At 36.3% G+C, this 26,980-nt stretch overlaps 1 protein-coding gene across 5 annotated transcripts; it reads right to left on the bottom strand.

The window, feature by feature from the left end:
• Positions 1–239: 239 nt before the first annotated feature.
• LOC110617278 (DExH-box ATP-dependent RNA helicase DExH11) lies at positions 240–25,982 on the bottom strand. Of its 5 annotated transcripts, XM_021760004.2 has the most exons (23): positions 25,734–25,982; positions 24,897–25,154; positions 24,423–24,680; positions 24,239–24,307; positions 24,044–24,122; positions 22,754–22,932; positions 22,537–22,644; positions 21,983–22,084; positions 21,622–21,822; positions 21,344–21,454; positions 20,548–20,615; positions 19,975–20,347; positions 19,305–19,460; positions 19,115–19,225; positions 18,808–18,861; positions 11,838–12,095; positions 10,950–11,059; positions 9,543–9,696; positions 4,429–4,879; positions 3,233–3,447; positions 2,873–3,111; positions 852–978; positions 240–707 (listed from the first exon to the last, which is right to left on the bottom strand). In XM_021760004.2, exons 1-23 carry the CDS (start codon positions 25,866–25,868, stop codon positions 495–497), a joined length of 4,029 nt encoding a protein of 1,342 aa, XP_021615696.1. In that variant the 5' UTR covers positions 25,869–25,982; the 3' UTR covers positions 240–494. The 5 variants fall into 5 exon arrangements, with proteins under 5 accessions (XP_021615696.1, XP_021615765.1, XP_043815319.1 ...); XM_021760073.2 differs by lacking the exon at positions 25,734–25,982 and having other exon boundaries at positions 24,243–24,307; positions 24,897–25,045; XM_043959384.1 differs by lacking the exon at positions 25,734–25,982 and having other exon boundaries at positions 24,243–24,307; positions 24,423–24,667; positions 24,897–25,039.
• Between the last annotated feature and the right edge of the window lie 998 nt (positions 25,983–26,980).

The following is a 26,980-nucleotide window of genomic DNA, read 5'->3' as shown; positions in this document are numbered from 1 at the left end:
TTTTCCTCCTTACCTTAACTTGTTGAGTTTCAAAAATTAAAACTTTTTAAAAATAGATGATGTAAGATCAATTTTATCTTTTGCAAAGAATCTCTGCAAAAAGTTATTAAATATTATAAAAAAGATAAAATATCAAATATGCCCCTATACTTTTAATGAAAGTTCAAATAAACCCAAAACGAACTTTTAAGCCAAATAAAAATGCAACTCTTCTAAAAAGGCAAAATAAGACCAATCTATGTCAGAATGAAGGCGTTCAAAAGACACGCCATTGAATAGAGAGTGACCACAATTATTTTAATTCCAATTAAGCTGGATCTAGATCATCTACACATTTTATCAGCCAAATCACACGGAATAGAGCACATTGCACAAACATGTGCAGGGCTGACAAATTTCACTAAAACTTTAACATAAAATACAATGGTTTCATTCACAACTACAATCCCCTAAATACTCGGGTACCTAAAGATATCATTCAAACTCTGACATAATTAAACTCCTGTAATGTACAAGCTAGCAGCAAAAACTATATCTCGTTTTATTGCATTGGACGCAGCTTCCATTTTCTTGTAGAGTGCAGAATTACCCATGATAGCAGCAGCATTTTTAAACTCTCGACATGTCTCATCCAGTCTGACAATCGTTCGCACTATCAAGCCTTCAGGAACGTCTGTAAGCTCACAGATATCAGCAAACGGAGTTCCCTGCCACAAAAAAAAAAAAAGATTTAAGGTTATTCGAGAAACTAAGGCTGCGCTCTTCATCCTCTGCTATTATATAATGTTTAGCACCCAAAAAAAAAGAAGGAAGCATAGCAAAGAGTCGAAATGTGTTCAGTTAAAACAAACCTTTGCCCACTCATAAACTACTTCCACAAGACCGAACTTCAGGTTGTCCTGCACATACTCTTCAGGGCTTATCTGTAATTTAAAGTGCGCTTGAAGCTCTCCAAGTCTTATTGCTGTGTTGTACAATCTGAAGTGAATAAATATCTGGCATTAGATTAAGAAATTGAAAGGAAAAAAAAAAGAAATAAAGAAGGGAAGAATGATATTATGTTAAGGTTCGAATCCTTAACAAGACAGGAAGAGAGAAAAGGAGATAGAAATAGAAGAAATAGCAGAGAAAGAAAGGGGAGACTAGCAGAGTACACAGAATTAGAGAGAGTGAGAGATAGAAAGAAAGACTGCTTAGTATTGGCAATTCATGGAATGGAATTACAAGATAAACTCTCCTGAGATTTACATAGATCTCAGGAACTAACTCACAAGTCAACTAATAGCAGTTACAACTTAATCAGCTGCTCTTGTAACGAAATGCACAAGATAAACTCTCCTGAGATTTACATAGATCTCAGTAACTAACTCACAAGTCAACTAATAGCAGTTACAACTGAATCAGCTGCTCTTGTAACAAACTGCATTTCTTGCCTGCCTCCCTCTCCTAGAACTACTTATTTATTTCCAGAATCATTCACATTCTGTTTCTATATCTCTTCCTATAATACGTAAAATATTAATGCGAAAATCCAGAGGTAGAATCTAGGATTTCTATAGGTGTCATAGATGTCAAAGGTGCGTTTGAGGCACCTGGCCCTTGAGCCAGTGCCTCTACTAGGCAAGGTGACACAAAAAATATAGAAGCATGGTTTATTTCCAGGGGACCATGTGTCGCACAAACGTTCACCACTACCAGCTACCTCACCAGTAAAGGCCACCACCATTGGGCTTACAGTTCTCTCATCTACTAGGAACTATTGTCTATATGCCAGAAAGTCAATAGGGAAACCATAGCCATCATCAGAAAATTGCTGGAATCCTGCCAAACCATCACCTCCAAAGTTGCTGGACACAGAGGCTCATTTGTCCAACATACACACCTTTCAATCTTGGAAAGAACCTATTTTTTTTGTTGGAGCATCACATCCAAGTCCACTCCTCTTGGTTCCCCTTTATGATTCCCCTTTTCTCCCTTTTCTTATTTTGAACATATCTCTCTCCTATTTAAAAATTGTAATGTGCTTTATTATGCACGTGGATGTGCATATTATCCTGTCATTTTATTTGCAAGAATAAATTTACTATGACTGGCAGAAAAAGTGACAAATATCATGATAGTCAATAAGTATATAGTTTTTACTGTTCATAGTCATGATATGAATATAGCACACCAATTCATTATGTATGGATGATGAGCCAATTCCAATAGACTTAGTGGAGAGTCCCATTGGCGTGATCCACTTCCTTCTAGTATTATTTTAGACTTAACAAGCCATATCAGGTGATTGCCACCTCATGGTTAGTAAATAAAAGTCTGGCAGCAGTATTATTATGTATATAATACGTGCATATCCCTGCAAAAGTGACCAGTTTTTTAGACTTTGATCATTTTTTGAATCTCTTTTTAACGTTAGGCATTGTTGAGTCATTAACAATTTGATTTAGACTGGGTTATAATTCTAATATTCTGAATTGGTTATAGATGTCTTTCTGATTTTTGATTTTTCTAGAAGATCTCTAATTCTTTTGCACATAACATCAGGTGTATGCCTCACACCCATGCTTCCCCAACTCTTTTGTGTATTCAATAAATATGATGGGCTGCATGGTCATAGTTCAATATATATGAAAAATAATAAGAGACTGACTAGGTCTAGTTCATGGTGCATCAAGGCAAGATGTTCTAACATGTTCCCCAAGTCAGGTGATCTAATTGTGAAGCTAATAAATGAGATTTTTTAACCACAAAAGAAAAGCAAATAAGCATTTTGTACCCAATTATGACAAGATCTCAAGTAATATAACTAGAAAACATGAGACATTACAGCTGTGAGAAAAAATCATTGACAGCAGATAGATAGAAAAATCACCTCTTTTTAGCTTCAGCCAGCTTGGGAGTAAGAGAAGGCTCAGAAGTGTTCCTCTGCTGAAATACAAAAGCAGACATTATGGCCACAGCTTCTTCTGGTTCCAGGTCATCAAGTTGATTCTCAAATAGACACTCGGTACATATCAACTCCTCCCCTGAATTCATCTCACAAGCAACACGACCTTTAATTTGAACGACAAGGTCAGCATCTATACAACCAATCTCCTTCAGAACATCTATCTGCAAATGCACAATTTTCATTTTTGATGTTGTATGAGTATGACTATCCCTAGACTATTATGAAGAGAACGTACAAATAACAAAGAAAACAGAGCATGAGAGGTGCACATTATAAACATACCCTGCCCTGAAAGTCTGGCATCTGTTGTAACGCTTCATCAGACATTTGATATTTTAACTTATCAATTTCATCTTTATGCTTCTTTATTTCTCTTGCTAAGGCTATATGCTCCTCCAATTTTATACACCCATGACATTTATTCATTGCCATCTTGTGAAACCGTCTAGTCCATTTGTTATATGCTTCAACAAGATTCATATCTTTCATCTTCAGCTCTGGAGCAGAATAGCCAAAAGAGCAGTTTGCTCAGAAGTCGTTAATCAAGACCAAAATATGCTGCTATGAATAGCAGCCAGTTAGAGAAAGAGACGAAAATGAATCTGCTTATTATATTTTGCTGATGATTGACAGATGACTTCATTATGCATCATACGACTGTAACCATGCATACAATTTCAGCATCTTAAAAAATCTCTTACAAATTGTTGATAAATCACCAAAAAATACATCATGAATAGGATAACACTAGCAGTGCATTAAATTTAACATCTGAGCATCCACATAGAGCCAATGTTATTAAAACAATCCAAAATCACTAATTATGTATCACAATAGCATAATTGTGGCCCATTGCCCATAGCCATGTACAGGTTAAGAATGGTAAAATGCAGGCCATGCAGTCAAGACTCTCATGTGAAATGTTCAATGAGATCCCCAAGCAATGCATCAGTAGAAAAAATAGCACCATTCTTGCTTCTCACTGACCACGTGATAAATATTAGTAGGAAGGCACTCAATGTAAAACAAGGAATCCATAGACTATGAAAAGAAAAATTACTATAATTGCGCAAATATAGCACGACAGAAAACCAAATTATAGGAGATCATCCAAAAATTTTATTCAAGTGAGGGAGTTCAAAGCATGGAAATGAGGTATAGTATATAATTACAAAGATAGTAAATGAAGCCTAAAATGTCATTTGATGAGTAAATTTGCCAATTAGACTGATTAAACAGTTGAGTTATCCCAACTAGACAGATAAATGTAAAAAATGCCTGCCAGAGTGCCAGTCCTGAATGCAATAATTCAAGTGCATTCTTTACCCTAATTGCTGGTGGACTAAACTCAAATAATCTTGCAAAGTATGCATAGAGCTAGTGCACAATTGAAAGTCCATCAAATCGTGCAACTTTATAAAATAGTTCCCTTTCCCAAAAAAAGAAAAAGTATTCTTTTCATTAACCAATGGCTTTACCTTCCCGTGGATCTAAGGCAGGAGGGTACTTATTTCCTCCAGATTTCAGGGCCAACAACTGTTGAACTGTATTGGAGAAAGCTGCATTGCTAACATCCTCAAGAAGTCCAACCCGGTCGATCTTAATTTTTTTATTACATATGCATAAGAATTCTTTATTATCCATTGCTCTAACTTCATAACTGACACCAGCAGCACTGCCTTGGTATGGTAATTTTATGTTGATAGCACCTGATCCTTTGCGTGAAGTGGAAGAATAAAAGTAGTCCTCTTCCCCACGCTTTGATTTTGGCATCAGCATATAAGCTTGTGGGCCATCGCCATTCTTTTTATCTTGCAGGTTGGAAATCTGCATTGGTGATGGCAGATCAGGCTTCAGAACCAAAGTTATGTATTGCTTCATATTGGCAGAAGGTCCTTTCACGACAACTCCAAGTAAGTGGTCTTGTGCCTGTAATTGATAATACCTTAAGTTTAGCAACCACGGCTACTGCATCAAGAAAACTTAAGTGAAATAAACAATGAAACTTAATACTTTATATAAATCAGTGAGTTCAAGTGCTAAAAATGACACTCACATGAGCATAAGCTTCATACACTTTTATATTGAAAACCAGCACGACTAGAAAACCATATGCATGGAAAGCTGCTTTGCATGTCATTTAACTTCCATTGGTTTACACGTTTTTATCTTTATCAAGCACATAAAATCCAGCCAAAACAGACTAAGCAATACTTTTTAGAAAAACTTTTGTTGTTCATCCTTGTCATTATTGTTATAGGTTATAAGAAGTAAATATGTTAATATAGGAAAAAAATATTGGGCTTGATTTTCCTTCCTGTTTAGATACTCTCTCATGTATAAATAGGTTGTAATCTTTATTGTGAGAAAACAATAAATATTATCCTTCTACATGGTATCAGAGCCTTTCTTGTAGAGATTTAATTTTTTTTTTCTCTCTCGTCAAGTTAAAATTTTTTTTTTTGAGACTTAGAGCTCTGTTTATTTGGGTTATCCATAAAGGGAGACATTTGGATCTCACCGTCGCTGGAGTTGCCACACCGTCCCCTTGTCAGATCTGAGGTTTGTTTGCCGTTCGAGTGTTGGGTGAAGGTTTTTATTTTTTTTTTTTTCGGTACACGGGCACTGTTCATCGGTACCGTTCACGGGCACTGTTCATCGGTACTATTCACGGGTACTGTTCTACAGAATAAAAATCAGCGCATACAAATGGCACATATGGCAGTTGAGGCCCCTTCAGATCAGGGAATTTTAACATTTGCATATGAGTATGCAAAATTCATCCAATACCAGACATCTCTAAAATCCTCTAATTCCTCTTCTATCACTGCAGTTGCCGAGTCAGGTAACTCTACTGCATGTCTTGTATCTTCATTCTCCAAATGGGTTATTGATTCTGGTGCTACCGATCATAGGTCAGGTAATTTTACCCTTTTGTCCAATCTCGAGTCTCATGCATCGCCTTCTTATGTTACTCTTGTTGATGGTACTAAATCTTTTGTCATGGGTTCTGGCCATGTCAACTTAACCCCTTATTTTTCTGTATCCTCTGTGTTATGTCTCCCTAAGTTCGCATTTAATTTACTTTCTGTTAGTAAACTCACTCGTGCATTGAATTGTTGTGTCTCATTCTTTCTTGATCACTGTATTTTTCAGAATCTTTCGACGAAGCAGATTATTGGTAGAGGGCGTGAGTCAGAGGGTCTCTACGTCTTGGATCAGCAGCTACCTAGATCTCTTGCATGTTCTACGCGTTTAACACCTTTTGATGTTCATTGTCGTTTGGGGCATCCTTCTCTCTCGGCTTTGAAGAGGTTATATCCACAGTTTCATTCTTTGTCTGTTTTAGATTGTGAGTCTTGTCAATTTGTCAAACATCATCGTTTACCTTCAGTGTCTCGAGTCAATAAACGGGCTTCGTACCCCTTTGAGTTAGTACATTCAGATGTTTGGGGTCCTTGTCCTACTGTGTCTAAATTTGGCTTTAAGTACTTTGTTACTTTTGTTGATGACTTCTCTCGTACTACTTGGTTATTTTTAATGAAGAGTTGTTCAGAATTATTTTCTATCTTTTGTGTGTTTCATGCTGAAATCCAAACCCAATTCAATATTCCCATTCGTATATTGCAAAGTGATAATACTAAAGAGTATTTCTCTGGGGAATTTCAATCCTATTTGTTACAAAAAGGGATTCTTCATCAGTCCTCTTGTATTGACACTTCTTCATAAAATGGAGTTGCCGAAAGAAAAAATCGACATCTTCTTGAAGTAGCCAGAGCCCTCTTATTCCAAATGAAAGTACCTAAATGTTTTTGGGCTGATGCTATATCCACGGCTTGTTTTTTGATCAATCGCATGCCTTCCTCCATCCTTCATGGTGATATTCCTTATAATATTTTGTTTCCCACTAAATCTTTGTTTCCTATTAAGCCACGAACCTTTGGGTGTACTTGTTTTGTTCGTGATATTCGTCCACAGGTTACTAAATTGGATCCCAAATCACTCAAATGTGTTCCTTGGCTACTCTCGACGTCAGAAAGGGTATCGTTGTTTTTCTCCTGATTTGAATCAGTATCTTGTGTTTGCGGATGTAACATTCTTTGAGTCCACTCCGTTTTTTCCGCCATCATCTGTTTATAACACTCAAGGGGAGGAAGATGACCTCTTGTTATACACTGTTCACTCTCTGTCTCCTTAGACTACTCCTATACCTTTCGCTCATGTGCCAGGTCGCCCTCCCATCTTTCATGTGTATTCCAGACGCTTAGAGGACTCTGACTCCGCTCCACTACCCGCTTCTTCGTTGACAGATCCTCTCCCACTGATCCTTCACTGTCTAATTTGGATTTGCCCATTGCTCTTCGCAAAGGTAAACGTACTTGCACTTATCCTATTTTAGCTTGTGTCTCTTATGATCAATTATCCTCTTCTTCTCGTTGTTTTGCCACTGCTTTAGTTTCTATTTCAGTTCCCAAAACTGTTATTGAGACTTTGTCCCATCCTAGTTGGCGTGCTGCAATGGAAGAGGAAATGATGGCCCTTGACACTAATGGTACTTGGGAGTTGATGTCCTTGCCCCCAAGACAGCAGGCTATTGGGTGCAAATGGGTGTTTGCCATGAAAGTAAATCCTGATGAATCTGTTGCTCGCCTCAAGGCCTGTTTAGTGGCTAAAGGTTATGCACAAACTTATGGAGTTGACTATTCTGATACATTTTCCCCAATTGCCAAGCTCGCATCTGTTCGATTGTTTATTTCCTTGGCAGCTACACATGATTGGCCTTTGCATCAACTGGATATTAAAAAAGCTTTTCTTCATGGTGATCTTCAGGAGGAGGTTTATATTGAGCAACCACCTGGTTTTGTTGCTCAGGGGGAGTCGGGCAAGGTTTGTAGACTTCGAAAATCCCTTTATGGCTTGAAACAGAGTCCTCGGGCACAGTTTGGCAGGTTTGGTGAGGTGGTCCAACAGTTTGGAATGAAGATGAGTAAGTGTGATCACTCAGTGTTTTATAGAAATTCTGATAGTGGAGTAATTCTGCTTGTAGTATATGTGGATGATATCGTTATCACAGGAAGTGACATTGCTGGCATCACATCCCTAAAAGAATTTCTTAAAACACAGTTTTATACAAATGATTTGGGTTCATTGAAATATTTCTTGGGAATCGAAGTTATACGGTGTAAGAAAGACATCTTTGTGTCTCAAAGAAAATATGTTCTTGATTTGTTAGCAGAAACAGGAAAATTGGGTGCTAAGCCTTGTAGTGCCCCAATAACCCCTAACCTTCAACTTACCACAGAAGACAGTGAGCCATTTGCAGATCCTGAAAGGTATAGAAAATTAGTTGACAAGCTGAATTATTTGACAGTGACTCGTCCTGATATTGCATATTCAATGTCATCTCCTACTGTTGCCTAGTGGGATGCTTTGGGACAGATTCTTTGTTACCTTAAAGAGGCCCCAGGACGAAGGCTATTCTATGGTAACCATAGGCACTCAAATATTGAATGCTTTTCTGATGTAGATTGAGCAGGCTCGAAGGTTGATAGGAGGTCAACTACTGGGTATTGTGTTTTTGTGGGAGATAACTTGGTCTCATGGAAAAGTAAGAAGCAAAATGTAGTCTCCCGTTCTAGTGCTGAATCTGAATATCGAGCCATGGCACAAACTGTTTGTGAAGTCTTGTGGATACGTCAACTATTAGAAGAAGTTGGGTTCACAAATTCGACGCCTGCTAAGTTGTGGTGTGATAATCAAGCAGCTATCCACATTGTCTCTAATCCAGTATTTCACGAGAGGACTAAACACATCGAGATTGATTGTCATTTTGTTCGTGAAAAGGTCCAACAAAAGATAATATCAACAGGACATATCCGAACTGGAGAACAATTAGGAGATATCTTCACTAAACCTCTAAATGGAACTCGAGTTGATTATATATGCAACAAGTTGGGCATGATTAACATTTATGCTCCAACTTGAGGGGGAGTGTTATAGGTTATAGGAAGTAAATATGTTAATATAGGAAGTAAATATTGATAGATGGGTTAGTTACTTAATCTTAGGGATTGAATAATCATGGACTTGATTTTCCTTCCTGTTTAGATACTGCCTCTCATATATAAATAGGTTGTAATCTTTATTGTGAGAAAACAACAAATATTATCCTTCTACAATTATCATGCTTCTACCAAATCTTTTCACTCACTGTAACCAATATTGTCTCAGTATATCTATTATATTTTCCCAACAGTAACTCGTTTGATTTTAGAGCTGACAGTAATTTAACTATTTGAAAGAGAAACCAATACACATTTCCTTTAACATTAGTAGCTGCTGAGGACCCAAGACTGTGTCATTAGACTGCAGATACTTGAACAAGAAACTTCATTGAAAGAACCATCTTAATACACAACTACATAACACCAAATCACCAATGCTTCAGAAGGCGTACATCAAAATTTTTTTCCTTTCTTTGAGAAAGATAGAGAGAGAAAGTGCAGAAGATTGAATAAGTAATATGGAAATGACATTTGATACAGCAAGATGCAGTCAAAATAGATGCACCAATCACAAATTAGGAACTCACTGATTGTGACTTCACAACCACCACTCTTCCAGGTGTAAGGAATTGCTGTGCAATAGGGGACTGCATGACGGCTTCTGATATCTGATTCCCACATTCCTCAGCTTCCAAGTACAGGTCATAGTATTCTTCAATTGCTGGTTCACCTTTTATGCATCTAAACCCAAAAACCTATGCTTGATGAGACAGAAAAAAAATAGTATGGGAAATAATATTGCGCCATGAGATGATAAACTAAACTTCAGAACAGTTCACCTTCACATTTTACGAGATGTTTGGAAGACCTTTGTTAGAAAAGATAATAATAAAATTAGTCAACTTTATTGAATGTATGAGGGAACAAAAAAATCAGATGCTGCAAGCCTGCAACAAGTATGACTTGTCATTGTACTTGACATGCCAGTTAAATTCCTATGCTGTTTTAAGGTTTTTTTACAATTAGATTCATGAATTAAATGACAACAGATCTGTGAGCAGTTTCACAGTATCAATGAAATGGTAAATTAGCAAAACCACCCTAATTTTTTGTCTAATACACATTTGCTTCCAATTTGTTTCAAAATTAGGTGCTTTATTGCCAGCGAAATACAAAATTTTGAAGGGGCAAAGGGGTCTTTATTGTAATAATACAAGAACCAAGAACACAATCAAATTTCCAAATTTTATGGGCAAAACTACAGTCCAATTTTAAATGCCAAGGAAAAAAGTAAGGTGAAAATTTCATATGAGCCAAACCTCAAGACAAAGTGCAAGCCTCTAAACCTAAAGACAAAGTGCCTAATTTTGAAACAGCAACGATGAAAATCATATGAGCCAAACCTCAGAGGGTTTTTTAGCAATTTACCTTGAACAGAACCATAATAACTAACTCTTAACGGTAAATGTGTTGCTGATGCTGTCACAGTTTTTTTTAATATCACCAGTTCTTCAGAATTCTCGAAAGTTAAGAAACTTTATTTAAATGAATATTAGATACACATGGATATAGCCAATGAATTATAGCCAATCTGACAAAGGAATGCTTATTAGAATTACACACACATGGATGAATATTCAAATGAAACTCTATTCAAATGAATATAGCCAATCTGACAAAGCAAGACTTTCAGAGTCACATCTATGAGTACAAAACTCTCAAAATCAAAATTGTGAAAAGATAAATCGTCGCTTGGTCATTCGGACATAAAATATAAAAAAAATTGTGAGCCAGGCACAGAACATAATAAGGCGATAGAGATAACAGCTACAAACAAATTTACATCCAAAACATCAAGTTAATATAGAAATACCTTCAGGCATGCATGACATCATGAAAAGATCATGCATTGGTAACTGAAGAAAAGAAACTTACCACTAAGAAAGTTAACAAAGCCAAAATTGACAAAGATATTAGTTCAATAATATACTCACTCGATAGCTTTGGTAGGCTGAGCAAGTTTCCGCATCAGAATTTGTTGTGTTTCAGGAAGTTTTTTTTGAGCATGGAACTCAGCAAAACTTCTTTTCAACATGTCCTCCACCTGCAGTTAAGTTAGGGATCTAGTGAAATGAACTCACTTGATGGATAAACCTCGGCTAAAAATAATTTAATGCAAAAAAATAATTTACAAAAAGCTAGACTTGTAATGAGATACAGCAAAGGGAAAGCAATAAAAAAACACACACACACACAAAAAAAATTTGCAATTGATGTAATTAACTATAAATATTAAATATTTAATGCTATACACAGAAACCAATTCTTTGGCAGAAGGAACTCCACATAACAGCTTGGTTGGAGTACACTCTTGAGTAACAATCTTCTGGCATTTGATTTTAATGAAGCTCATGGGGAAATTAACCTTGACAAGTACATTATATTAGTGTCTGAATAACAAAGCTTTTGCCCTCATGAAATGAGCAGAAAATTCAAGGGAATTACATCTGCAAAATCTGTTTGAATTTCATGCTTTTCACTTTTCTATATATCATGTGTGAATATATCTTCAGAAATCCCAAGTCCAATACACAAGAAAGCTTTAAGAATGCAAGACGAAGTTCTAATTTGCGAAGGAAAAATTTTTCCCCAAGGAAAAGAATAAGTTAAAACTTTGAATAGATATATTTTGTTTATCATCCATCACTCCTTTTTGAGGATCTACATCTAATACAGGTACATATGCAGAGGCAAGTGACACATATAAAGACACTGAAATGTGCTACCAGCTAGAGGGATAGCTAATTTTAGTTCAGGCATGCACATGGCCATTGTCAACAAGCACAATTACATGTGAAACTACACACCAATCTGAGAAGTACCTTTAGTTCCTCTACACGGAGGAGATGTAAGATCATAATATAAGTCAATCGAAACTGAGATTCAAGCCTGGTAGCACTTCCAACAATAACATGTTTCAAATCCCTCTCTTCAGGGATCTCATCACGGCACATCACAACAACTGTACCAATTTTGTCAAGCCCTCTTCTGCCAGCACGACCTGCCATTTGAGTATATTCGCCAGGAAGCAATTGTCTAAATTCCTTACCATCAAACTTCCTTAAAGTATCAAATACAACCTGCAAATTATTTTCAGGAAAGTTGAGACTAGATTTAAGAATCTATTCTAATACATTAAAACCCATAAGGGGTGCACAGTGCTACTTTGAAATGACTTTGGCACTGTTGGAGCATGCTTTCACCGAATTTTTATAGTTAATTGAGACATTTGTCTTTTTCGCTCTAGGTGCTTTTGTCTTTTCAGATTTACTTCCAAGCTGGGCCCTAGTAAACATTTGCTATGGCTACTTTTTCACAGCATTTGATTTACAGGGACAATTAAAAAACATTGTTTTATTTTATTCACATCAGTGGCCGTCCCTTTTTTCACAGCATTTAGTTGAAGAGACAAAGGAAGCTAGAGAGGAGATTATGTGTTATAGACGCTTTTATCAGCAAGACTTATCATTGACAGCAGCAAGTGCAAGTAGATCGCAGCTCAAACACTTAATCGTCCTTTCTAGAAAAGACTAGTTTCAGATAAGAATAAGTTTTATTAGACTATGAATATGCTGTCATAGTGCTATTTTATTCTGAAAGGGGTTTTGCTATTTTATTTTAAGTGGGACCTTTGATTTACTTGAATTTTGCTATTTTATTTTAAGTAGGACTTCTGATGATTTACTTCTATTTGCAGTAGGACTCTATTTGTAATCTTTATTTATAAAGATGAATTTTATGAATAAAGCAAGCATATTCTGAAATACAAATCGAGATTAGAGGCTCTCTCTTTAACGAATCTTGAGGTAAAGGGGCTCCCTCCAACAAGCTCCATCACAGCAATTACAGGTTCAGCAAAGCGAGGAAGAAACAAAAATAAGGGAAAGGCTTCTGCAGCCAAAGATTCGGCAATTCATCGACCCGTGACAAGATCCTTAACTAGAGAACTCAACAACTTAGTACCAGAGCCAAGTGTGGAGAATCAAGGGATGATTTGTGAGCATTATTCCAGAAAACTCAGGCCCAGAATAAAGCTCGAGCAGCACTATCAGAATCCCGCCTGGAAGCACAAATTCAGGCTCTGTTGCGACAAATAATGGAGCTGGTGGGGAACTCGAACCCAACCCGAAGCAAGGAACTTGAGGAAGGAATCGACAACAGTAACAACAATCACTCGAAAAGTCATTCCGAGCCAATGAAAGGTCGTCCTGTTGCTGGAATGATGCCAAGATATTCCAAGCTAGATTTTCCAGTGTTTGATGGTTCTGACGATCCTTTAAGCTGGTTGCACAGGTGCGAATAGTTTTTTGTTAATCAACGGATGCTGGAGGAGGACAAGGTGGGATTGGCAGCATTCCATCTATTAGGAGAAGCTCAACTATGGTTCTACAAATTGAATTAGGAGAAACCTGAGATGTCCTAGGCAAATCCCTTGGGAGAGTTGGTCAACCTGAAACAACAGAAAGTATAGAAGAATATCAAAAGCAATTCCAATACATCCTAGCACGAGCTAATACGGTCCGGGCAGACCAGCAAGTTTATCTTTTTACTACTGGGTTAACCGAAAGTATGCAATTGGATGTCGAAATGCAAAATCCTCCAAATTTGGTCACAACTATGAGTATTACTCGATCCTTTGAAAGGAAACAACATCTAAGTAAGAATGTAGGCCGCTGAAAAAATGTGGTTGAATCATAAGCTTATGCAAGCTCCTTCCACCAGCAAGGCACTGTCGGGGATGGCAGCAAGCTCCATGACTATTTCCGGAAGTAGCAACGCAACCCTGTTTATAAAAAAATTATCCAGAAGTGAAATGGCAGATAGAAAGGCAAAAGGACTGTGTTACAATTGCGATGAATTGTATAGCCTTGGATATCAATGCAAAAAACTATTTTGGTTAGAACTGAACGATACTCATGTGGCACTTGAAGAAGAAGAAGGATTTGAGGACAATCCGGCAATTTCATTGCACGCAATTCCAAAAACATATATAAATCCAGAACCATGTAACTGATAGCTGAAATACAGGGCTGTCCAATGAAGGTGTTGGTGGACTCAAGCAGCACATAATTTTCTTAGCTGCTACTCGAGCAGCACACATGATTTTCTTAACCAAGTAGCAGCTCAATGCTTGAAAATAGCAATTGATCAGCATATGGTGTGCAAGTGACACTAGCAAATGGCCAAAAAATTCCTAGCATGGAGAGGAGCAAGGAAAAACTATCCATCGCATGTGTTTTTTCCAATCGACTTTTACATTATGCCCCTAGATGGTTTTGCTATTGTTTTAGATGTTCAATGGTTACTCAAATTAGGCAAGATAGAGTGCTAACCATGAATTTTCAGTGTGAAAACCAATGCATCGGCTTGGAGGGACTCCACTTTGATCCTCTACCATAGGTTCACTTGATTAGATCCACCATGAACCAACAGCCCTTGGATACATTACTAGAGAACTTCTCAGTCCTCTTCCAAAAACCCATGTGATTGCCGCCTATCAGGAAATGTGACCATCGTATCTGTTTACTTCCAGGTTCTTCGCCGGTAGTAGTCCGACCATACCGCTATCCTTACCTTCAAAAAGATGAAATTGAGAAACAGTGTGATGAGATGCTATGCTAAGGAATTATCCGTCCAAGCCACTTTTCTTTTTCTTCACCAGTATTGTTGGTTAAAAAAACAGGTCATGGCGATTTTCTGTGGACTACTGTGAGCTGAATGCTAAAACAATGAAGGATAAATTTTCAATTCCAGTTGTGGATGAATTACTTGATGAACTCTACGGAGCTCAGTATTTTACTAAGTTGGACTTATGATTCGGCTATCATCAAGTCCAGATGAAAAAAGAAGACATGGAGAAAACAACATTTCGAACTCATCATGGGCATTTTGAGTTTCTAGTCATGCCCTTTGGCCTCACCAATGCTCCCTCAACATTTCAAGCATTGATGAATGAGGTATTTCAACATTACCTTCGGAAATTTGTTTTGATTTTCTCTGATGACATTCTAATTTACAGCAAAACATGGGAGGAACATTTGCATCACATACCGTAAGTATTTCAACTACTTCGTTCCCATTGCCTGTCCTTAAAACAATCAAAGTGCTCATTCGGAGAATAAGTTTTCTATTTGGGCCACATTAATACTGCTACAGGTGTATCTACGGATGCCACCAAGATTCAAGCCATAACAAAATGGCCTCTCCCACATTCTATCACGGCTCTATGCGGGTTCCTCTGATTTACTAGCTATTATAAGAAGTTCATTCGAGATTATGGTACCATCGTTGCACCGCTCACACAATTTCTCAAGAAAAACAACTTCAACTGGAATAATGAAGTAGCAACTTCTTTTGTAAAATTGAAACAGGCATTGATTCAAGCCCCAGTCCTCTGCTTGCCAAACTTTGAAAAGGAATTTGAAATGGAATGTGACGCACCAACAATAGCATCCTATTGACTTTTTCAATAGAAAATTGGCCGTTCGACATCACAAATTAGCTGCCTATGAACGTGAATTGATCGAACTAGCTAAAGCCATTCAACATTGGCAGCCTTATGTTTGGGAAAGGTCTTTTGTCATCCGAACAGATCATTACAGTCTCAAGTATCTCTTGGAGCGAGTAGAATACAAGATGGGCAAGCATAATGTAGTGGTAGATGCACTTTTTCGTCGACATGAAAAGGAAGGACAATTGATGACAGTTTCTTCTCCTACCGTTATGATATTTGATGCCATTCGACAGGAGATTGCAATTTCCACAAAGTTATCTTAGTTGCAATAATAAATTTCAGATGGGCAAATGGATGCCGCGTGGACAATACGCGATGGGTTGAATAGAATCTACCTTCTTCCAGATTCACCATTAATCCCTATGATAATAAGTGCCGACTACGATGGCATCCACGAAGGGGTTCAGAAAAAACTTCATCGCATTCGCAGCGATTTCTTCTGGACATGTATGAAGTCAGCAATTAGGGAATTTGTTACTTCTTGTTCTATTTGTCAAAAGAATAAAACATCAAACTTGCATCCTGCGGGGTTACTTCAACCCCTTGCACTTCCATCTCAGAAATAGTCTCATATATCAATGAATTTTATTGAAGGTTTGCCGAGAGTGAAAGGTAAGACTGTTTTGTTGGTTGTAGTGACACCCTTACACAGTAGTGACAGTTGCTCATATTTTCTTTTCCAATATTGTGAAACTACATCGTGTGCCCGAGTCAATTGTCAGCGATCGGGACATTATCTTCACCAGTAATTTTGGAAGGAGTTATTTCATTTGGTGCGAACCAAATTGGCCTTTTCTTTGGCTTACCACCCTTCAATCGGATGGTCAAACCAAAGTGGTGAATCGTACCCTTGAAATATACTTGAGATGCTTTGTCAGTGACAAACCCAAAAGTTGGGTGGATTGGGTAGCATGGGTGAAATTTTGTTATAATATTTCCTTCCACACAGCAATCAAAACTACGCCATTCCATGTTTATGACACAGAACCACCTCAATTATTGTCCTACGACTCAATTCCATGTTTATGACACAGAACCACCTCAATTATTGTCCTACGACTCAAGTTCTGCTCGTTCTGCTTGTGTGGAGGCTGTTGATGTGGCATTAAAAGAAAGGGATCAAGTTATGGAAGAAGTCAAATTTCGCCTACACTAAGCTTCAGCACACATGAAGCAATACTATGATAAAGGGCACATAGATATTTCTTTTGAGAATGATGATTGAGTTTGGCTTCATTTGCATCCTTGTCGCTGTTTCACTATTACAAAACAGCAAGGAAACAAGTTGCTGCTGAAGTTTTATGGCCCATTTCAGATGCTGCAAAAAGTAGGAAATGTGGCCGCTTTGCCTTCCTTCAGCAAGATCCATGATGTCTTCCATGTTTCTTTGCTAAAGCCTTTTAAAGGCATTCCGCCAACAACAATATCCGCATTACCACCTATGACAGATGGTCACGCATTTCCCATACAAGCACATCATCCGAGCACATCTCAACCGAGAGATTTGGGAAGTCTTAGTTCAATGGACTGGTTTAGCAGCTTCCGATGCCATGTGGAAGACTTTGGATGACTTTCAACAGGCTTATCCAGATTACTAGCTTGCGAACAAGCTATTTTCTGAAGGAGGGAGTGACATTACAGACGCTTTTATTGGCAAGACTTATCATCGACAGCAGCAAGTAGATCGCAGCTCAAACACTTAATCGCCCTTTATAGAAAAGACTAGTTTCAGATAAGGATGAGTTTTATTAGACTAAGAATATGCTGTCATAGTGCTATTTTATTCTAATAAGGATTTTGCTATTTTATTCTGATAGGGATTTTGCTATGTTATTTTAAGTAGGACTTCTGATTTACTTGGATTTTGCTATTTTATTTTAAGTAGGATTTCTGATTTACTTAGGACTATTTGCAGTAGGACTCTATTTGTAATCTCTGTTTATAGAGATGAATTTTATGAATAAAGCAAGCATATTCCGAGATGCAAATCGAGATTAGAGGCTCTCTTTAACGAGTCTTGAGGTAACGGGGCTCCCTCCAACGAGCTCCATCACAGCAATCATGGGTTCAGCAAAACGAGAAAGAAATAGAAATAAGGGAAAGGCTGCTGCAGTTGAAGATTCGGCAATTCATCGACCTATGACAGGATCCTTAACTAGAGAACTCAACGTTATGATATCAATTTTGACTTCTATAATATAATTTTTTTCATCTATTCTAGTAGAAGAGGAAATTGGATTAGTAAACATTGTTTTTTTTCTTTTTGAAAATCAACGTGACAACAAACAAAAATACAAACAGTATTTTTTCTTGAAAAATATGTATTATTTAGTAGACGTAAAATTTATAGAGTAAAATAAGTAGAGATTGTTGCCATTAATAATAGACAAAGCATCACAATTATATAATGTTTTTTCTATTTCATCACACTCGATGAAATTTAATCTAAGTTGAGTACATCAATTCAATTTATTATCATATAGCATCAAAAAAACAAAACAAAAAGAAATCCAGAATTTTATATGCACTTTTAACATACATTTTTAATGTCATTTGAGTGATAAAAAATCAAAAATATGTTGAAAAATTTATTATTTTATAGCGATACTGATAGTATATAACAATGCAAAGTATTGTGAGGGCACTCAAGTACATATGGAAACAAACTATGTAGGAGTATGCATTTTATCTAGTTGTCACTAGGAGGTAGAGCTGAAATCGTTCAGGTTTGTTATAAGCACCATGATTCCAGCAATCAAAGGATTAGAAAGCTCAATGCTACATATTATTAGTATATTATAATGAAAATTACAATTCTTGATTCTTACTTGACAATAACATCACCCCCAAAACTTGATTGGAAATATAGCAGTTGTAACCTAAGGCTGATGATATTATGAATACCAACACTACTAAGAGTTAAACAGCCATATCAGGCATATGTTCTTTATTTTGATTCTTGATCCATGCCCATTTCGAAGTCATTCAGGACAACTGCTTCAATCTAATTCAGTGCCATAACTTTTTTCTTTTTTTTTCAACAAAATCCCCTCCAATATTTGTTTGCCATTTAAAAATTCAAAAAATATTAAACACCAATAGAACAATTACAGAGGAAAAGAAAATAAAACTCAATTATAAAAGATAAATAACAAATGAATAATTTATTGATAGAAGAGAAAGAATAAACAAAGAATTAGTAGTCACCATGACAGGAGCATACCGCCTTAACACTACATGCTATTCCAATTCTTCAAAATTAACTAAGCAAAACTCACCGTTCTAGCGGGGGCATTAACCCCCATAGCAAATGTCTCTGTTGAAAACAATACCTACAAAGAAACAGTTACAGGACATTATAGCATTTGAAAAAATTAACGAAAATCATGAGCGGAACTGCCTAAAAGTAATATTAATTGAAACTTCAACTCTTCTTCCACTTCCCGAAAATATCATCATGAAACTTCAATTGCATAGTTTCTTTGACAATAAGAGCATCCACAATAACCACATCAAAGCCCAAAACTAAGTGTAACTGCAATAAGATGTACAGTCAATCCAGTGATCGGAATAAAATGACATTACCTTAATGACACCACGGCAAAAAAGCATTTCTACAACTTCTTTAACAATTGGAAGCAGTCCAGCATGATGTACACCGATGCCTCTACGAAGAAGGCCCTGAACTCTAACAATCTGCAGATCAAATCAGCACATGTGAATCCTGATTCCCAAGTAGTTATATAAATAGAATATAAAAATGTAGCTGTTAAACCTGTGGTAAATTTCGGTCAGATCCTTTTAGTCGCGAAAATGCTTTATCACAGAAAACACGGATCTCACTTTTCTCAGAACTGCTAGTGAGGTCAGTTCCAGTCATACTATCAGCTGATTTATCACACCGATTCTTTGAGAAACAAAATATTACTACCTGGGAGCACAAGGCCGAGATTCAGTTATAGACTTAGAAAATCCAGAAAACTAGTTTCTAATTTTCCACTTGAAGAACTATTCCAATTTTTAACTTGAAATTCAATTTTTTCATTTGTCTATCAATCCTTTGTTTTCACAACTATACAAATCTTTAAAATCTCAAACTGTTTGTGCATTCTCTTCTCCAATGATGAAATAAAGTATGCTACATGACATCATTTCTTTCAAGAATGCGAATCTGTTACGAAAAAATTATTCCAAGTTTGATTTTCAAAACATGAATCGTTATCCATGTTTAAAAAATGAAACTCCAAAGAAGACCAAAAATATTTAACCCAAAAAAAAATCTTTCGAGATATCAAATAATGCCATAATTATCTATGGAATTCATTCTCTTTTTCCCATTAAGGCAACAAGTTATGAAAAGAAGCCACTGTGTGACCATAAAATTAAACTAATAAGCAATTTATATTCTCGATTAGATAAACTCAAGAAGACAAAATATCACATACAGGTAATAGAGATTTCTTTGATAGCTTGTTAACAAGCTGCAACCATAGGGAAGCCTCTGACCTCCTTGATCCCCAGTTATTTTGGCCACCTCCATTGTTTTGATTTCCCCCACTAATCCCAGAGAAGCTTCCAGTATTTTGTGGACCAGAATGCTTATTCTGTTTGCTGCGATTAGAATATTCACGTTTCTGAACATGAGCCCCCTCCCGCATTGCTAATGACCCACTACCAACTGAGTTCGCTTTATTTTTCTTGCTTGCATCTTTAGCAGCTTTCAGTCCCTGAGGTATAAGGGTTTCATTCTCACATATTTTGTAAAGTTCTCCAGAAAAGAAAAGGCAATGCTCCAATGGGACTGGTCTTTTTGTAGTTCTGAACAGAGATGCATTAAATAGAAAATTGAATCAGTATGAAAACGAAAGGATATGGTAAATTTCCTTGCTGCTGTACTCTTATTATTAAGAGACTTGAAATTATGAAAAGCTTAACTGAAAGTTAATAGAAATTCACAAGTCACAATTCATTAAAAAAATTCAAGCTAAACATTTTTATCACAATAAGAATCTACTAACCCAGTAACTTGGATTTTCTTTTGTTTTGTCCGACCTATCCAATCTGCAAATTCAACTGTGTTTGGCACCTGTGACAAACAATGAACACTTTGTCAATGCTTCAGCCCAAGGAGAAGGGGCAGAGCAAACACAGACTTGCACCAAAATATGTTATGTAGCCATGTCAGGTGATTTACGACCTTCTAGGGGAAGCATAATTATACTGTAAACGGTACACAACTCATTCAATCTTTAAGAAGCAACTTGGATTGTCACATACAAGATAGGTAACAAAGTATAGACTTCACTTCCAGTTCCAGGTGATTCTGATTTGAAAAAGTATGGAAATGGAGGATTTTTGTGGCTTCAATTAAAACCTTCTATTAACAATAATAATAGTTTACTATTTTAAGTTAGCAAAACTGAAACCAAACAAGTTCAGAAGTTCTTTCAGAGCATAAGCATAACTGAGTAACAGAAAATTTGAAATGGGCTTCTCCAAAGAGCCCCAGTAACCAATCTTAGCAAGAATTGAGTAAGATCCTCTAAGTCCAAAATTCATTTCTTTAGATGGTCAATTAGGTAAACTGTGCCAATAGATCAAACAATAAAATTCCCAAAAAGTCTTGCAAGTGCTCCCAAATTTTGGTCATGATAAAATAAGCTTACTGCATATTGTGGTGCCAAATAAGGAGCAATATGACATGCAAAATGCTTATTGCAACTTCAATTACCATTAACGTCAATACACTATTATCAACAGCAATAAACCACAATGGCAATGTTCCATTGCACAGAGGAAGAAGTATATAGATACCGTGGCTGAAAGCAGGACAATATTCACATGCCTTGGAAGCATGATTATAACTTCTTCCCAAACAACACCTCTTTCAGCATCATTGACATAATGAACTTCATCAAAAATGACCTATCTCATAGGCAGCAAAAGAATGGTAAGTAATAATAATTCAGTAGTTTATCATTAAAATGGAATATGGAAAATTTACATTAATGAAAGGATTTCTATGCATCCAATGCATAAGCGAGATTACTTTATAAGGAAAAAAAGTTAAAAGGCAAACCCAACCACTTTACCCATTCAATATCTCTTATAATATCAGCACCTCGATAAAGCATTGACCTCAATATTTCAGTGGTCATAATGAGACAAGAAGCCTCTGGCCTCAAGCTAACATCCCCAGTAAGAAGGCCAACATCAAATTTCCCACAAAAATCTCTATACTTTTGATTGCTGATAGTTTTAATTGGAGCAGTATAGACAGCTCTGGTGCAGTGCTGCATGACATGAAAAATATCAACAAAAATTTCTTGGCACCAAAACATGAGATTTAATTACAATATATATTTTGCAACACTTGGGAAGCTGTAAGAGAACTAGATTTTCAGTAAACAAAATTATGTACTCAATCCATATGCTAGATTCAGAAGACAGTACTTTTGATGCCAAAGCAAAAGCATATTCTGCCACAACTGTCTTTCCCGCTGAGGTATGAGCTGCCACAAAAACAGAATCTCCCTTTTCCAAATAATATATAGCCTGCAATAATCATCATATCAAAAAGGGGAGAAGGATGCGATAATCAAAATGAGTTGTGCCCTTTAGTTCGAATTCTCACAAGGCTTTATAAAATGAAATTAGAAGGCTTTATACACTTAGGCATATTTTGAATTCGCTAAGCTATGTGTAAGAAGTGAGACTAATAAGTGACATCAAAGAAGAATATTGAAAAGATATGTAGTTCCCCTGGAGATACTAGTTAAAAAGTGAGATTCAAAATTATTCTTTTGAACTTTTTCTTAAAGAAATTGCAAAAAGAAAATTAAAAAGTTTTTTGATCATGCGTGCCACAACTTCTTATAGTTTGGAAAGTTCAACATACACCATTCTTATAGAAAATATTTTATGCAGCTTAAGCCTACTTTGTTAAAGAATATTTTTATTTTTTAAAGAAGAAGAAGAAGAAGCATCAGATTTGTATTGATTAGTACCTCCTTTTGGAATGTATCCAATTCGAAAGGAAAATTGAGTGCCATGTCAGGAACTAGCTCATAGAAGTGTTTTGCAATCCACTCACTATTGCCACTAAGAGCCCATGCCTGTCAACATATGGAGTTGTAAAATCAAAGAATTAACACAAGGAACACAAACACTCTGAGATGCTAAGAAAAAGACATAATATTGCTCAAATGTGATAATAGCTGCTACCTCTTTCTGCTTGCTGCCATCAGCATCGCCAGTTCCACCAGATTTTGATGTCAATCCTTCTGGTTCAGCAGAAAAAATCTCATCCAACACAGACATTTCAGTCTCAGGCACACTTTCAAGCACATCAATGTTGCCCACTTCCTCATCAGACTTCAAAGAATTCGCTTCTGACAAATGACCTTCTCAAGCAAAATTCGTATTAACCCCACAGCTAAATAAGTAGAAGAATAAGAGAAAATTGAAAGTCTACGATGTTGGGAATGCCATTGTTGGAGGCTCAAATTTGTAGATTTAAAAACTATTTAGAAAAAAGGAAAAGTCTCAAAGAATCACTCAGAATTGTAGTATTGTACACGAGGGCCCAATTGTGGGTTTTATACTTCTAACACACCCTCTCAAACAAAAGCCCATTGGGTTTGGGATCTAGACAAGCAAAGACTCCCTACATTCTGTTAAATTCGAATTATCAATACAAGAATAAAAGTGTACCTAGGATTTGGCACTGCTTGGTCAAAAAAGGCTTTGTATTAATAATAATAAATAATAAATTAACTCAATTTAAAAGATAAAGAAGAGAGGAACTAAGAACAGATTTTATGTTTCCAACAAAAATTTAACCTTTTAGCTTTCCTGGATGATGAATAGAAGATGAACATGGACAATGTCCTTTTCCAAATAACAAACCAACCACATGTACAAGTTAACAAAAAGGCAATGCTCAATGGAAATTCCATAAATACAAAACAAAGAAAAATCACTATAATATTATTCTTGCTTTAATCATCAAATCCTAGCTTTCAGCACTCATTTATGAAAATATATTTAATTAACCTGTTCAGAAAAGGAGGAAAAATAAAGGGAACAACTTAAGAATCATATTCATGCCTGATTTCATCTCTACAGTATTGTATGTGACTCAATTTGTATTGTATTCAATTCAGTAATTTGATGATTATAAATATTTGTTCTTAATTATATCCGCCAAAAGCAAACCAAATGACACATTGTACTATTATATGCTCCATGTAGGACTCTTCCATCTGGTTTTTTGTTGTAACTTCTTCAGTCAAACAAATTACAAACCCTTCTCAATATCCTCTACTTAAACCCAATTTCTTTCACCATCCAAATTAAAGGGGGAAATTTTTATCACGCTACTTAGACCCAATTTCTTCCATCATCCAAATTAAGGGGGGAAATTTTATCTCGCTCCTTCATAGTTCTTTGCCTACAAGATTATAGGACTTAAAAGATGCTCATGAAAAAGACAAACACACAAATACTGCATACCATCTCCCTCATGTTCTGTAATAATATCCTCCTCCCAGGCCTTTCTGAACAAGTCATCAAACTGTACAGACAACTCATTCTGCAAAACACAGTAACACATCATCCAGACATGATATATTCTAAACAGATGATATTTGAGCGCTAGTAACTCATATAATCAAATTAGACGAATTGGAAAAATAAGCCATAATATACCAACTTTTCTTTTGATGAGGTATTGATTGGACTTTTGTCCTTGTAAACATTCCATGAGGATGGATATGCCTTCAAAAGAAATACAGAAAGGAAAGTATAAGAGAACTCATATCAAATCTATTATGAACATCATACTTTTAAACAGTATATTGTTTGAAGTTTTTATTTGTATGTATTTGATTACCTTAAGCTCACCAAGGTCTAATCCTTGCTTGAGGCTTGGAGCAATGGACTGAGCTGGACCACCATTCAGCAGTTCATGCACCCATTCACCATTAGTAGCACCAGCAGGAAGAATTCTCTCTACAGATTGATCATCCAAACCTCCTGGGCGAAAAGGGCGATTGTTGATGCTTCCTCTCACGAAGTCCTTTGCAGGTCCAGCAACACGTGGCAACGGACCAGTCTCTTGAGCTCCAACAGTTAATTCTGACACATCGACCTAAACAATATAACAAACCAGTTCTCTAGCAGAAGTTAAAATCGAAAAGATAGAAAATGATGAACGTCAGGTGTCCTGCGAAACTCACAAATCTCCCTTGGCAAGGCCATTCTAGTGAAATTTTTACAGTAAAACAAACTCTGTTACTATACTCGTATGTTAAGTGGATAGAAATTCCTCAGGAGAAAAATAACACATTTGAACCAAACCACATACCTGTACTGAATTTGGTTCCCACCTTCCTTGTTCAGATCCCAACTTTTGTCTTCTGAAAGGTAACTCCCAAGTTGGAATTACAATGGAGCGTGGCAAGGAAGGATCCTGTATTATTTTTACCCTCTCAAACCAATCAAAATCCCACTGCCTTCCAGCTTTTTCTGCTGAAAACTCATCAGAGTCTAATCTTGGCATGAGATATTCCTCTTCTAGGTGCTCCTTTATCGATTCATAAGTCTCCCTAGGAAAGGCCGGCGGCTGTAAAACATTAAGATAAAAATTATTCATCACAAGTACAACGCTATTCTTTGGTCATACGTTATGATTTCAAATACTGAAATAAGATATGAATGAAGCAGGAATAATACTAATTCGGAAGTTTAAATTCTTAAGCACTCGTAGCAAAGCAAGCCACTGTGGTTAGATCACTGACGAAATTACTGAACTAAATCATTGAATTCTTTTATTTTGCACCTAGATTTCAACCTCAACCAAATTTCACCAATAGAATTTTGTATTTAAGCATTTCTGACTAGTTATATAATATTTTTTTTTTACCATAAACTCGCAAATACAAAATGTAAATGAGATCGAAAGACCCAACAATATCTACTGTAACGCCTTTCCTTCCAATTTCATTAGCGATGAATGTTAAAGTTATTAAAGTCATTTCATGTGAGTTATAAGTATAAAAATAATGCATTAAGCTAAGAATCAGAATCCACAAGAACGCCTGAGATATGCAGCAACGCCCTAGACTATACAGCCATGTGATAGAGTTTGAATTGCACAGCGTATACAAAGCGCCAATGTAATTAAACAGATTGGGGCACTTACAAGAATAAAATCAGGGAGCGACTTCAAGGGGTTGGTGCGCTCTACGGTGGAGAGAGGCTCAACCCTGAGGTGTCCACTGTAACCGGAGAACCCGACCCGGAAGGCGAGCTCGTTTGTTGCTTGGATTCGATCCATCGGTTATTTGTAAGCCTTGGCTCCGATTTTGATTCGAAAAAATACCATGGAGTTTCGCGGGCTGCAATAGAGTGCTTGACTGCGTTTTCCGTTTTATGCCTGGTACCGTTTTTCTTCCAAGTCTAGATGAAGGACTCACGTGCAAGGCATGTGATAACCTTTTCTGTAAAGAGCTAGGGTTGCTCGATATCTATTGGCCCGTAAAAATAATTACAATAATAATAAAATTCGTTAATTTTAAATTTAAATTATAATAACTAAGTATTTTAAATTTATTTAGATAATAATAATATAATTAAATTTATGATATATTTTTATATTTTTAATTAATAATTTATGTGAAAAATATTCTCATTATCTATTATATTTTATAATTTTATAATGAAATATTTGACTTTTGAAAAAATACATACAATATTTTTAAATATGATTACAAAAATATTTAATTTTATATTTAGTTAATTATTTATATAAATAAATTCATGTATTGAATATTTACCACATGAAATCCGAAATCATCACCCAAATATTTTTCAATATCAGTTAATTATATTGAATAATCTAAGATCTATTTCTATTATCATATATGAGTACAAGTCTTAGATATTCAGGTTATAACTGAGTACATGTTGGAAAGTTCAAGATTATAATTTTATCAAAACCCAATACATTGATCTATTTTCAATACGCAATCTAAGACTCGTTCGGATGGACCGGATAAGGCAGGTTTAGGCTTATGTATAGGAGGTCTCACCTAATCGATTTGATGGATCTGCAGGGTAACAGATTCTGGGCATTCGGATCGTGTCCACATGGCGCCGTAGGGAATTAAATGGCCACTTGATAATGAGAAAGAACACCGTATATCCGTACGTACGGTCAGCGTGATAATAACAGGATGTACAAATGCAGAACGGCGGTTACACGTCACTAAAAGATAAAAGGGAAAATATTAAAAGAATGAAAGTGTAAGCAAACCAAACCAAATTTACCAAAATACACCTTGATTCTACCCTTTACTAGATCTCAAGACAAAATGAGCTATCCTCCAAGAGCTGAATAAGTGATTAGACGGTGCTAAAAAGAACTGGGCAGCCGAGCTACATAGCATT

The sequence above is a fragment of the Manihot esculenta genome, chromosome 1, assembly GCF_001659605.2.
Source record: "Manihot esculenta cultivar AM560-2 chromosome 1, M.esculenta_v8, whole genome shotgun sequence".
In the NCBI taxonomy this organism is placed as follows: domain Eukaryota; kingdom Viridiplantae; phylum Streptophyta; class Magnoliopsida; order Malpighiales; family Euphorbiaceae; genus Manihot; species Manihot esculenta.
This window is presented reverse-complemented; position numbering and strand designations above follow the sequence as displayed.